Consider the following 14,702-nt stretch of genomic DNA (forward strand, 5'->3'; position numbering starts at 1 on the left):
ATGGGTGTCGAGAGCTCCATAAGTTCCAATGTTTTGCTTCGCCTTGTCATTTCCATTTTGACGATTATTTCTTTGGAAGACTGGGTTCCATTAGTGAGCTTCACATATGGGTCCTGCAAGTCTGACGAGTGCGGTAAGGTCATGATAGGTTATCCTTTCGGGAACCACTCTGAACCATGTTGTCCTCAAGACCGACTGTTGAAACTAAATTCTCTCAAGAAGGGCCCTCTTGTTTATGATAATCAATCTCTTAGGTTGATCTCAGAGTTTGGGAGAACGGGCAATGCTTGTTTTACGTCAGCTAAAGAGTCTTCTAAAAAGCCCGGCGCATCTGATACTGATGTTCCCGGCATTGAAGTGCTCTCATCTCTTAAATCCCGTCATAAGCCCCACCTAGCGTTTCTCCGTAACTGCACTAGCTCCCCAAATGGTGATTATTCACATCCTAACTTGACTTGCCCCTCCTTTGGCGCCAACCAATCTTATGTCGCTCTCATAGGTAGACCAGAAGACCTAAATCTTACTCGGTTAGTTTGCGAGAGTCAGGTTATTGTACCAGTTGAATTAGCCAAAGAGGATAGGGAGAAAAAAGAAAATGATAAATCAGCCAAGGAGAAGTTGAAGCACGGGTTTAGACTGCAATGGAATTTAACCTCCTGGGAGAGTTGTGTTAAATGCAACATTAGTGGAGGCAAATGCTGGGAAGCGGATGGAAGTTTTCTGTGCATCTGTTCTGGTAAAGCTTATCCGCGTACATGCAAAGGAGGTAAAACTTTTCGATTAATTCCCCGTAATAGCAACCGCTTAAAATCTCCCATGTGTTTTTCGGCGGATGTCCTCGCGATGCTCTCCGATCTTGATAAGGATTTCAAAGGAAGAGGAAGAACTTTTATGCTTCCCTTGGTTCTCTCTTCTCATTTCCTTTTTCCCACCTCCGCTTCGTTCACCACGCCATTACTTTATTTATTTATTTATTCTTTCGGGCATTCTTTTGTAGATCTAGGGCGTGTTATGGAAAAAATTTACAATAAAGGAAAATAAATTCCATGAAAATCATTTTCAAGAAAAATGTATTTTACCCTTTTCAGATTGGGAAGTTCATTTTCTCAACTTTAATCATGCATATTTTCTTTAACTGTAAATAGTTTGGCTAATAATTTTCAGCAAACCAGACGTATTGAAGTTCGGAAAACTAATTCACGAAGAATTATTTCACTCTAACAAATACAACTTTAGTAGTTAGATGAATTCACAGCAATGTAATTTTCTTCCTCACATCAAAGCTGAAGAACTACGGTACAGCATCTTCAGATCACAGATATATAGTCTCGCTGCAGTCGCTTCTGTGGATCTCAACCCTGCATTAATCATGTGCAGCAGCTCAATAAATAGTGAAAATTTCAAGAGTGTCACTGTTTGCGTTAGCCAGTTCCAATGTGAGAGCAGAGATGTCTCAAGAATTATAGATGATTACTGAATTTATGATACAGAGGCCAGGGTATGATTCACTAAGAGAAGACAGATGCATGGAAAGCAAAACATAAAGGGGAAATTTTGCTGTGCGTGTGTTTGCTCTTGCTTATTTCGCATCACCTAAGAGTTTCAGTTCGTGCTGTTGCCTACAGCACTGCATTATGCTTAGTTCTGCAATTTCTTTGTGATAGTAACATGAGGGAATATCTATTTGTTCCTAGGACGTATTATGTCAAGTGATTCAATTATTCAATAGAATTTATGTTAGATCAAGGAAGCTGGTCTCTGTATTCCTGTTCTATGATTTTCATGATGTGGATAGGATCTGTTTTTATGACGCAAATGCCTTTTTTGGTACATCTTTGCTGCAGGAAACAACCATGCACCTTTGAAGATTGGATTAGGTCAGTCAAACCTTTTTCATGGGGGACATTATACAATCCTTTGAGCACATATCCGTGCACTAAGCATGGTTTGTGACAGCAAAAAAATGTTGTCGACACATCCTTTGAGCACAATTACGATGCAAGAGCCCAACGACATGCTTCGTACATTTGAGAACATCTCACAGTCAAAGTTCTCCTGAAATTTTCCATTTCCTCTACCTGTCACTGATGCAAGTCTAATGAAACTTTTGTTCTTCAGGTAGCGGATTTGGTGCCTTGGCCTTGGCCAGTATTTTGCTCTGTTCATTCATCTATATGATCCGCCACAAACAACGGCATTGCTTCTCAATATTCTGCTCAAGACATGCTCCTTCCGATTCTTCCTTGAAAGCAAACCTTGAAGTGGGCAATGTATACTTCAGGGTCTCCATTTTCACCGAAGCTGAGCTTGAAGAAGCTACTAACCATTTCGATTCTGCCTGGGAGCTCGGAGATGGAGGTTTTGGAATTGTGTACTATGGTAAGACCTTAACGAAAGAGGCTAATTAGGCAGCCTACATGTAAACTAAGAGGGTCATTCTCCATTTTCTTGTGCAGGCAAACTTCGAGATGGCCGGGAAGTAGCTGTTAAGCGTCTATATGAGCACAACTATAGGCGGGTGAAGCAGTTCATGACAGAAGTTGAAATCTTAACTCGCCTGCGCCACAAAAACCTTGTCTCTTTGTATGGTTGCACTTCACGGCAGAGTCGTGAACTCCTGCTGGTCTATGAGTACATACCGAATGGCACAGTAGCCGATCATCTGCATGGGGAGCGAGCGAAGCAGGACCCTCTCCGGTGGCATATTCGTATTAGCATCGCCATAGAAACGGCCACCGCATTGGCTTACCTTCATGCGTCTGACATAATCCACCGTGACGTGAAGACTAACAACATCCTCCTTGACAACAATTTTTCCATCAAAGTAGCAGATTTCGGCCTTTCTCGGCTGTTCCCCAACAATTTGAGCCACGTCTCAACCGCTCCTCAGGGGACTCCGGGTTATGTGGACCCTGAGTATCACCAGTGTTACCAGCTTACAGAGAAGAGCGATGTCTATAGTTTCGGGGTAGTACTAGTGGAACTCATATCATCCATGCCGGCGGTCGATATAAGCCGAGACAGGCACGAGATTAATTTGGCCAACTTAGCAACTAGCAAGATAAGGAACCACGAGTTCCGCGAATTGATGGATCCAAATTTGGGGTTTGAGTCGGATCCCGAAATCAATAGGATGATCATGGCTGTAGCCGAGCTGGCTTTCAGGTGCTTGCAACAGGACAAGGACATGAGGCCCTCCATGGAGACTGTCCTGGAGGAGTTGAAGGCAATTTCGAGCGGGACACATGAGCTGGACAAGTCGAAGGATGTGAGCTATGATAACAGCGCCGGTCGAAGCGAGAACCCACCTCCTCTGCCAGAATGTGACAATGTGGGGCTGTTGAAGAATATGAAGTCGCCGACTTCACCTGTTTCTGTGACTCAAAAATGGGGAAGCAGCGGTTCTTCCTCTGCACATAGTGGTTAACTTGTAGTCTTATCAGTTCTCTCCTGTAAATTTCCCTTCTCCTCCATCTTGACTTAAAGTTTGCTTGCATTTGGTTAATGGTTTCTAGCTATTATCATATACAATGCAGATGATATAGCAGGCGATCAAGTTTTCCATTTTCGTCTTCATTTTTCAGCTTGAACATTTAAGCACTTCTGTTGAGGCTGCAGGAGGATTTGATGTAAATACTACATAGTAAGGAGCACTTTCCTAGAGCATGAATAAAGGATTGTACACATACTTGCATTGTCCCTCTCTTTATCACAATATTTCAGGCGTTCGAAGAGTTTTCCCAGATGAGGTTGAAACATTTAGACTTGCGATGATTTTCTCACAACAGCTTTCGACGTTATCTGATTTGCTCCTTAAAAGAACACAAGTCACGCCGGAAGTCATGTTGAGTCTCATTCTAGAGACAGGCCTTGGATAATATGTGATAGCTCGATCTTTGTCAGAGTCTACTGATGAAGTTCCTTCACCTTCTGACTTGCGAAGTGAGAGTTTTACGCGGCAATAGACACATCAGGGAAGGAACTTGTCATACTCCATGTGTTGAAGTGGTTTCACAGACCTTATCATATATGGAAATGGAAATACAAACCATCATCGCTCGTATGTATATGTCACGAGGAAGGCTAATTCTCACTCAAGGGCTAATCTGCATAAATAAAGTATGAGACAGAATTTTCTGCGGAGGTCCCGATTAAAGTAATGTCGTGCATAGCAAGACGTGTATAAGAATAATACACTAACCGATGGAGGAGGCTATACATTAGTTAGTTTCTTAGTTTCAAATAAGCAAGCCATATTCAGTACTAATAACGGTCTGTTGTATCATTTAATATATCTATTTTATGAATAAATCTCAATCCTCTTAGTGTTAGTATTAATATTTTGCTGTCTTGACGCCAAGAGTCAGCTTTTGCCAGAATAATTTGCCACGAAGTGAGTGGCCGATGCATGAGAAATATTGGTTGAGTTGGCTAGTCATTTTGGAGTTGTTACATTCTTAAGTAAGTTAAGCATTGGATTTATTATAGTAGGGCGATTGAGAGTTCTCATACTATATTATTGTAGTTCAATGATTACCATAAATTTCATCGGAAACTACCAAGTTATTGTAGAATGAAGCCAGCAGGAGATATGATATTCAAGAGCATTGTTGAGTACAAATCGGACCTTTCTTGAGTAGTTCAAGTCTTTAGAGTAAACGATTAGGTACTAAACTTTGACATGACGTATTGAGATGGCGGTCTCATATTCAATTTAAAGCAAAACTGTTTCACCAATTTTTGGAATTTGATTTCTTAATTCAATTTCTTTAATTTTTAGTCTCGGCCATTCTTTTCTCTATGGGTATTAGGGCAAGCACGGCCTCCATATACTGTTTATGGCAATGAGAAAATTTCGTAAAACAATGGATTTCCATACAAGATAATATCTTGCCTCAATCATCAATTTATTCATGGGTAGTGTAATATTGTCTTGGCAAAAATTTACTTAATTTATACTCTTAATCATCCATATCTATGTTATTTGCTGTTTCATTACATTCACTTTTGCTTTTCCATTTAATATATAATTTCAATTTTATCGATGGAAATTTTTTTATAACAGCTTTTGTCTTATCCATATACTATAGAGGACTTAATGATACTCATAATTGATCGTAGTTAAGCCATCTCGGTTCACTAGTGGTGAAACATTTCGTTACTTGTAATTTATGTACAGTTTATTTGGATAATTTATTGCATTTAATATTTCAATTTTATCTTTAGGATAATTATAGTGTTTTCTTGGTCACAAGCTAATTTCAAGTTCTTTTTCTAATTAATTATTGCATTTCCAAATTAAAATTTTTTATGGATATATTTTTTCGTTTGAATTGTGATTCCTAACTTAGGAGCTAATTATTAACTGGTTAATTATATTTTCAGTAGGTTTGAGTAATTCTTTATAGGGAAAATTTCAAAAGAGAACCCGAAGTGTTCTTATATTTTGAAATAAAGCCTCAAAGTGAATTTTGTTTCAAATAAGAGTCTGAAGTGGCTTTCCGGTCTTATACCAGCAAAGTTTTCCAACCTGAGTTAAGGGTATTTTCGTCATTGGTTCTTCCTTTTTTCTTTTTTCTTTCCTTTTTTTTTTGGGTTCTTTTTCTTCCTGTTTGCTGGTGGCTTGCCAACCATTGAGGCCATCGACAAGGCCCATAGAGGGCTAGCAAGGGCCACCCACATCGGCCACAAGCAAAGGATGTCCTTGTTTGGGCTAGGCGACCCTCACCCTGGGGCCATCCGTGAGATTAGCCCTCGTCGGCCCAAGCGAGGTCGACCTTCTTCAGATCTAGCGAGGGTGGCCTAGCCCACAGTTGGTGAGGGCTGGGTGACCTCATCGGTCACTAGTAAAGGTTGACGAGTGTTGTTGAGCCCTTGTCAGATCTAGCGAGGGTGGCCTCGCCCGCAATCAACTCCTTACTATCGGCCAGCAAGGGTTGACCTCCTGGATGGCCAAAGGGGAGGGTCACCTTGCCCAGGCGAGGGTATCCCTTCCTTGTGGCTAACATGGGCGACCCTTGCCCAACCCTGTGTGGCCACCACCAGTGACTAGCTAGCCACCAATGAAGAGGAGGAAGAAGAACAAAAAAAAAAAAAGAAAAAAGAAAAAAAAAAGGAAAATAGCAAACGACGAAAATATCATTGATTGCTAGAAAGTCAGGTCCTTATTTGAAATGGACATAACCACTTCGGGCTTTTATCTGAAATAGACATAATTATTTTAGGTTCTCATTTGAAACAATATCCACTTTAAGCCATTATTTGAGAAAATGATGACACTTCAGATCCTTATTTGAAATAGTGTCTACTTCGGGCCCTTATTTGAGAAATTGTGGGTACTTCAGGTCTTTTTTTGGAATTTTCCCTTCTTTATGTTTATTGTACTTCTTGTAAGAAGATGATGTTTTCTATTTTGATCTTAATTTATCAATTGCCTGATTGTACTTTAGTTTTCTAATATCAACTATGCCATCATTTCTTAATATTTGTGTTTTCCATTGCTATTAGTACTTTTGTATTTTGGCAACTTTGGTTTAAGAAATTTCAATGGACCCACTTAAGATTATAGCTAGAATTTACTATTAAAGTCTGTTTGTTTCGTGAGAAATAAATGATTTGAAATTTGTTTCTAAAAATAATAGCTTATATAATTTAAAATAATTAGTCCATGAAAAATATTTTCATTATCATAACAATATATGTCTATTTTTATGGATGGTGAAAATACTTTTATTTATTTTTTATAAGTGATATAAACGATTATTTTTAATTTTTTTTTTTTTAATTATTTATTTTTTACGAAACAAACGAATTTTTATACTAAATTCACATTATTGTGGAAAGGTTGACGTCGTGGCTGATAGATCAAGAATCAATGAAAGTACTGAGTTTGACATTTTCAAAACGGAGATGGGGTAGAGTTGCCAATTTTCTAAGGTATGACCGATTGCTGACGTTTGAATGCCGGAAAAAATGAAGAGATTTGACACGGACGTGAATGTCATAATATCATGCTGAGTCCGAGTAAGCAAGTCTTCCTTAGACTTTCAGAATGAAGACTTTGACCCAAAAAACTCGGGGACAACCCTCCAAGCTATGGAGAAAACGAGAAAACATCAAAATCAGAGCTGGTTCCAACCAAAAGCATTTCCCAGACTGCACCGATATGTTATCGACGATGATAATCGTGTCCTTTTTCCTTGTCGAGAGCGATGTGTGTCTATGTCGTTTGCTTCTTTGCATTTGGACTCTATTGCGTTTGATGCTGAATTTTACAGAAACGTCGCCGATGTAAGTACACGGAAAGGTTGGACTTAACAACCAGTATTTGGCAAGGCCATATTTTAATATCCACACATGTATTTACAGGTGCTAAATAGTAACGACTTCAATCATTTCGAGGTATATATGGTTACGTCCTCTCAGATGCAATTTGTCTTTCTCTACTACTGTAATATATGGGCCTTTTAAAAAGAAAAAAAGAAAGAAAAAGGAAAAGAAAGGGTTGAAAAGTCAAAAAAGGAAGTTGAAGGATATTTGTGGAACCTTCGGCAGTGCTTTAAAAAGAGAGAGAGAGAGAGAGAAGAAGAGCACGGGCAGCAGCGAAAGAAACGGGAGAGGAGAGAAAGGAGAGAAAGGAAAAAGGGAAAAAAGGGAAAAAACTTGCCGCACTCGTGATCTGAACGCCTCATCAAGCCGACTCAAGTGTGTTTAGCAACGCTGGTAAGAAATTGAAGCCTTTAATCACTTACTTGAAGTAATCGCCGCAATTAGGGCTCGAAATTCGGATTTCTTGGATATTTGTGTGGCGAAGCCCGATTTTTGAGTCGTCGAGCTGTATATCTGTATAGAAATGGTACTTTGGGATGTTGTGAAGCTATAGCATCTTTCGGATTGTGATTTGAGCTTGCGGTTTGTCCATAACGAAATTTTGAAGTTGGGGGCGCATTTTGGTACCGTAGCGAATAGTAGCTTCGAGCCTGTTTTTTTTTGTTGTTTTCGGTACTCTTTTGGGTGGCTGAGTTAGGGTTGTTGTTGTACATTAATTTAGGCCAAATTTAAAAACTAAAATATTATCTTAACCTAGATAATCCTAAAATGTAAAATATCTAAACTCATAATAAATTAAGAAAGATATTATCTAGAATTAAATAAGTGCAATTTAACCTAATATGCAATAGCGTACAAAATATGCACTAATTCTACATGACATATGCATGATGATTTTTTATTGTTTTTTTATTAAATTTCGAAATTAATAATTGCTGAATAATTAAACATGCAATTCAAATTAAAATCTAGCAACCTAGATGGATTGATTTGATTTTTGGTTTTTTTAATATTTCTTTTTGAAAATTTATGATGAATATAATGCTTAACCTAAATATATAGATAACCCTAAGACATGCAATATTTTAACCCAAACATATTTCAAGATAAATAAAGCAATCAAGACCAAAGAAAATCACACATCATTCAAATCAAGGGATAATATTTCATTAGTAAAATCGATAAATTGATCTTAAGCCTTAAAGATCAAAAATATCAATTTTAACTTTAATTAATTATTTCATCTAATGAAATAAAAAATTTAGGTGCGGTTGTGAATCGAATGGTATGGTCATATTTTCTAGTTATGCATAGGGAAGCATTTCAAATAAAGAAAACAAGGTACATTAAGTAAAATATAGATAAAATAAATCTGCATAATAAAATAAATTAAATCTACCTAATTTGATTTTTCTTTTTTTTTCTCTCAAACCGAACTTGGCAACTGGTTTGGAGTTCTGGCGCGGGAAGTCGCTATGAGGAATTCCGGTGAGAAGGCACAGCAGGCGCACCGGCGGCGAACGAGTCAGCAGTGAACAGGGGACTGCAGGCGTGAACGTCGCTTGGAAGGGAAGTTTGAGCAGCGCGCAAGGGCTGCGTCGCGGCTGGGGCGGAGGCGCGGCTACAGGTCAGTCGGAGCAGAGGCAGCGGCGAGCGGTCTCACAGGCGCCGGTGACAGTGCTGGGCTGTTGGTCGCGGTGGGCTTCAACCCCAAGCGGCGTCGGGGCGGCGCGAGCTTCGGGCGTCGGGTGGAGGCAGGCACAGCTGCGCGGCGGCGGCTGAGCGTTGGGCAGAGGCGAGCAGGGGCGGTGTGGTCTCCGGTGGCGTCGGGTAGCGGATCCGGAGTTGCAGGCGTTGGCGGGGGCGCGGTGCGAGCTTCGGCGAAGCGGCGGTGCTGCTCGTGGAGGCGGTGGAGCGTCGGGGCGGCTCGAGTTTCAGGCGCCGGGGCTCGCGGTGGAGGTCAGCGAGAGGCTGCAGGCGGCGCGGCGTGCGGCTGACGGGCGTCGGGGCTCGGATGCCGGCACGGGCGAGCGGGGATGGCACGGTCGGACGCCGGAGGGAGCGGACGGTGATGGCGTTTGGCGGAGATGCGGCGAAAGCAGCGCGAGCAGCTCAGAGTATGCAGGGATCGGTCACGCGACAAAGGGAAACCACCGAGAAGAAGAACAGTAGCGTCTCCTCTTTTCTTTTTTTCTTTTCTCCTCACGTCACTTCCTACGGCTCCTCTCTCCGTCTCTTCTCTCTGCTGTATTCTCTTTTTGACTTTTGACTTCTCCCTTCTTTTTTCTGCAGGTTGTCAGAAGGGAAAAGAAAAGGACTTCTTTTGACTGCGGAGAAAGCTTTTTCTCCTTCTCTCTTTTCACTTTCTCCCGCACTCTCTTCACGAAATCTCTCTCAATTTTTTTTCGCACCTCTGAAAATTTTTCTGAATTTGCTCCCCCGCATCCAGGTACGGATCGACTTATTTTATAGTGATTTCTTGACGGCCGGTCTTCATGGCAACTTTCAAGCTTCCTTTTTCCTTTGCCTTAGTTCATGTAAATTGAGCGAAATTTTGCAATCAATTTGATTTTTCCTTGGATATTTCGATTCCTTCCCTTTTATCAAACTCCTTACTTTTTTTTTATTTATCTAATTTCTTTGATTGAAAATTTGCTTCCATATTTACTATGAATTAAATATTCACCGGAGCAAGGATGGTTAATCAGAATTTCCACATTCCATTCATAACAAATCGAATCAATTTTTCCCTTTTTTATTTTTTTTTTCTTTTCAAAAAGCAATTTTATTTTTCCAAAATTAGGTGTCAACATTGCTGTACGTTAAGAGTGCTTTCTAAGACTATAAGACGACTTGAAACGGATTTTTGTGGAGGAAGTTATAGCGTGATGAAGTTGACGCATGGGCCGCGCCTAGTAGGAAATGATGGGTTTTCAATAAATGAGAGCTTTTGTGGCACATATGTGTCGTTTTATCAACAAATAGGCCTAGTATAGACGAGTCGTTATGGGAATATCATTTTTACTTGGCCTTTTGATAATGTTTTTTCGTTAATTGTTAAGAATCCGAATGTGTCGGTTCGAGTGAGTGTCATAATTGATTTTTGGCTTTTCCCAGGTGAGTGACACTATTTCTTCTTTGTATTTTAAACTCATGTTTTGAGAAATATGGTGGATTATATATTTCACGAGTTGATAAAAAACATATTTTGTTACATAAAACAGGATCGAGCTATTGTTGCAATTTTTGTTGTTTGAAGGGAGTTATATTCCGACTTCGATTTGAATGGTTGTTTGAAAAATGATTTGTGAAATTCTTTGTGAAAGAATCTTGAAATGTTTTGGAGAATGCTTTGATATATATATAATTTTGAGTAGTGATATGACTTCCTTTCTGAAGTTGGATTACTAGATATTGTGATTGGTGGTTGGTGCTCAATGTCGCTGTGGACCTTGAGGGGTGTGTGGATATGCGCTTACTATTCTAGGATATCCTTGTGGGCCAATCCACCGACTAATAATAGGTGGAGACCTTGCCAAGGGGGGAATCTTGGTCGTCTTGTCACGGGCGTTACGCGTGACCATGGTTAGACATTTTGAGCATGAATTGGTCAATGGGGTGGACCATTGACGTGTGATTTGAGTTTGGTCGATGGAATGGACCATTGATGTGATTTGATGAGATTAATCAATGGAATAGATTATTGATGCATGTTTTATGAGATTGACTAATGGACTAGGACCATTGGTATCTTTAGTATTTGAGTTATGATTATGTATTTGAGTTATGTTTTAAATGTGCAAAGTGATTTCTCGATCCGCTTAGAAGAAATGTGTTACTCACTAAGCTATGGTAGCTCACTCCTTTCTTATACTTGTTTTTTAGGTTCTTTAGCGAGTCGCGAGTAGGAGTGAGCGTTTGCTCGAGGAGGACTTTTGTGGTGGAAATTTTTGGTATGACTTGTGCATAGTTAATAGGTTTATAAGTTAGTTTTTGTAGAATGTTTATGTTTTGATTTTTGTGGATTATAGAAATACTTTGATATTGTAACTAAGTGCCCCTTTTTGTCAAATATATATGTGGATGTATATATGTTGATATCGGGTTGAATTTTGGTTACGTTGAGACTGCGTCCTTTGGTAAAAGGACGACCGTGTCATGCCCCTTCTTCTTGTGAATCGGGGTGTGACAACTACATTCACATTCTTCAACAATGTCTCTTGGAATGAATCCATGAAACATGCCAAGCTTTAGAGCCTCATTGTTTAGGCGGATCAGTATTATTATCAGTCTTAGTATATTCTTATTTGACTTCATACTAACTCTAAAGGTGACCCGAAATTAGATGCTTGTCAACCAGAGAACTGTGGTAGTGGTCCAAAATAAGCTACCTTTTTCGGATTCTATGCCTTCAACAACCTTATTGTGGCTTTTCTGGCTTTGAAATAAAGTGCTACAACAATAGGCTGATTTATCATGCATCTTGATCTAGTTATGTCATTAAAGATATTTCGTATGACAAGAACTCATTCAGACGATGGATGAAGCATTGCTCAATGCCGAATGCCCCTGCCCAGTCTCAATTACTCTTTTGCCCGCTTACTTGTTACTTTTGGCCCAAGCCAAGCTGATCTCTACATCTTCCACAACTACAATGAGTAATTTTCTATCAATTCTACAATATCTGGGGTCGAGTGTGGTCCCGATAAAGGGAGCAATTCTTTTGCCGTGATAGCAAGTGCGATTACTTGAATTGGAATAGAGTGTCATGCTAGTACTTGGTGACCATCCCGGTTTAGATCTGAAGTTGGAAGGTGAATCAAAGTGTCGAGTACCTGAAGTTATTTGAAAAAAGTTTCACATTGAACTGGACGAGGTATGACTGCATCAGGTGTCGAAGAAGTGGGGTGGTGCAGTTGTGAAAATATCGGGAATGTGTGCTACTACCCGGATCGAACACATCTCAAACACTCTGGCGATGGTAAGGTGCCGTAAACTATTCTTAGGCTTTCACATTCTCCTCTTCTAAAATGTTTTTCTTCACCATCCGGTTCCCTTCCTCTAGAACAAGCAGGACCAATATGTGAGAAAATCAAATTAATGAGGGTTTTATATCAATTTGCCTGCATTTGAAATATATAAAATTCAAATGATCTCTTAGTCTGCTTTTATCTTTGTAGAATTGGTTCTTCTGATCCTTTAGTCCAAAAACTTCAGCTTGATTTCTTTGGCTTTCTTAGGTGTTCTTTTCTACCGCTCGATTAACTCCACTTGCTTACTTCCACTCCTCATTTCTAGTATAAGTTTAATATGTCTCACGAATAAATAAGCTATAGAGAGAACATAATAGATCAATCTAGCTGAAGTTGCCGAGCACATATTAGCTCGAATGTCTCAAGCTGAGTTGAATTCTGAATAAATATTTATAGGTCCTCCAAAAATACTCAAGGAAGAACTGTCTAAAAACTTTGTTCTTTTTCCACCAGCTCTTTCGTCTCTCGACATTTGGTTGTCATATAAGACGGTTTCAAGATATGCAATTTTGAACATGTAGAAGAGGATTATGCTAGAAGCCGACAGGAGAAATTATCAGAACAATGATACCCTCAATTATTTTGTCTGTTCTTCAAATGGATGCATACTTCACTGGAAGTTCATCACTTTTCTCTTCTTCCTCCTCATTTTGTTACCACCCTATCACGTTCATCTTCACGCGAAAGAACTAGAGAAGAAAGCCCAGATCCTGGTTGCTTACTGAGGCCAAAATGGGTAGTGCAGCCTGTTAATGATGAAGATCACATCATCATAAAATCAGTCAGGAATTAGTGTTTATGGGCCTTTTCTGCTTCGACCTCCTTAACATTGACCTCCTTCACCACCAGTTGTCACCTGCCGTGTCTCTCCGCCTTTGACTGTCACGAACTCAAGTTGTCATAGTACTCGACCTTCAAAGAGATCAAGGGTGGAGGACGAGTCTCGGTAAAAATCGTCGTGGTTCTGGGGGTTTGAAATGGAAAGCTTCGAAACCCCGTCAAAGTTGGAAGCTTTGTAAGGAAATAAAGGTGCCCACAGAAACAAAGGGGGCCATGGGCCCGTGGCCGATGGGGTGAAATCGATCGCGAGTCCCGAAATGGACGTTTTTTGGCCGAAGTATCAACAGTCGCAATCGAATTTTCCTCTCACTGAGCAAATATGTGGTCCCCTACGTTTGCTCTTTCGGGTCCTCTACGCTCAGCTGACCCAGTCACTTGGCGCGTTTACGTGAAAAAGGATTCAACGAGACATTCATATAAATGCGGTCTTCAGTTTGAGCAACCGTGTCTCACTCGAGCCCCTCCTGTCTCTGCTGTACGCGTCCCATAGCTTTCCTCTTTCCGACTGTTCTTGTGCTTCTATTGATCCCTCTAAAATTTCTGAAATGGGTGTGGAGAGCTCCATAGGTTCCAAGGGTTTGCTTCGCCTTGTCATTAGCATTTTGGCGATTATTTCTTTGGAAGACTGGGTTCCATCAGTGAGCTCCAAACATGATTTCTGTGAGCCTGCAAAGTGCGGTGACAGCGTGAAAGATTCTCCCCCCTGGGACGGCGCTGGACCATGCTGTCCTGATAAGCCACTGTTACTAGAACCTTTGTGGGACGATCATGTAGATTATGATAATCAATCTCATGCGTTGATCTCAGAGTTCGAGAAAACTGGCAATGCTTGTTTTGCTACACCTAAATATGCCACTAGACGGCCAAGCCTGTTTGTTCCTGATGGGCATTCATACCTAGCATTTCTCCGTAATTGCAGCAGCTTCCCAATTGTCAATTTTCCATATCCTCGCTCGACTTGCCCCTCTCCTGGCGCCAACCGCTCTTACGTCGCTCTTATGGATGGACCAGACGACCTACATCTTAAACCGTTAGCGTGCGAGGTCATGTTATTGTACCCGTTAAACCAGCCGGACCGGATAGCGAGGAAATAGGAAATGATGACCACGACGGAAAGTGGAAGCGCGGGTTTAGACTGAAATGGAATTTAACCTCCTGGGAGAATTGCGTTCGATGCCAAAAAAGTGGAGGCAATTGCGGCGGATCGGATGGGCAATTCCGGTGCTCATCTTCTAGTACAGATTATCCGCCTCCTCCGCCTCCTCACGAAAGAGGTAATACTTTTCGGTTAATTCCCCGTAATAACAACCGTTCAAATTCTCGCATGTCTTTTTCAGTGAATCTCCTCGCCATGCTCTCCAAATTTGATAAGGACTTCAAAGGAAGAGGAAGAGCATTTTCGCTTCCCTTGGTTTTCTATTCTCAGTTCCTTTTTCCCACCTCGGCTTTATTCAACAAGCCATTACTTTTTTTATTTATATTTCTTTCGTGACGTTCTTT

At 40.5% G+C, this 14,702-nt stretch overlaps 1 protein-coding gene across 1 annotated transcript; it reads left to right on the plus strand.

Annotated features, from left to right (window-relative positions):
* On the plus strand, positions 1-3,512 carry LOC104455696 (LEAF RUST 10 DISEASE-RESISTANCE LOCUS RECEPTOR-LIKE PROTEIN KINASE-like 1.1). The gene is made up of 4 exons (XM_010070447.3): positions 1-766; positions 1,845-1,877; positions 2,119-2,379; positions 2,457-3,512. Exons 1-4 carry the CDS (start codon positions 1-3, stop codon positions 3,425-3,427), a joined length of 2,031 nt encoding a protein of 676 aa, XP_010068749.2. The 3' UTR covers positions 3,428-3,512.
* The last annotated feature ends 11,190 nt before the right edge of the window (positions 3,513-14,702 follow it).

Source organism: Eucalyptus grandis, chromosome 6, assembly GCF_016545825.1.
Source record: "Eucalyptus grandis isolate ANBG69807.140 chromosome 6, ASM1654582v1, whole genome shotgun sequence".
Taxonomy (NCBI): Eukaryota; Viridiplantae; Streptophyta; class Magnoliopsida; order Myrtales; family Myrtaceae; genus Eucalyptus; species Eucalyptus grandis.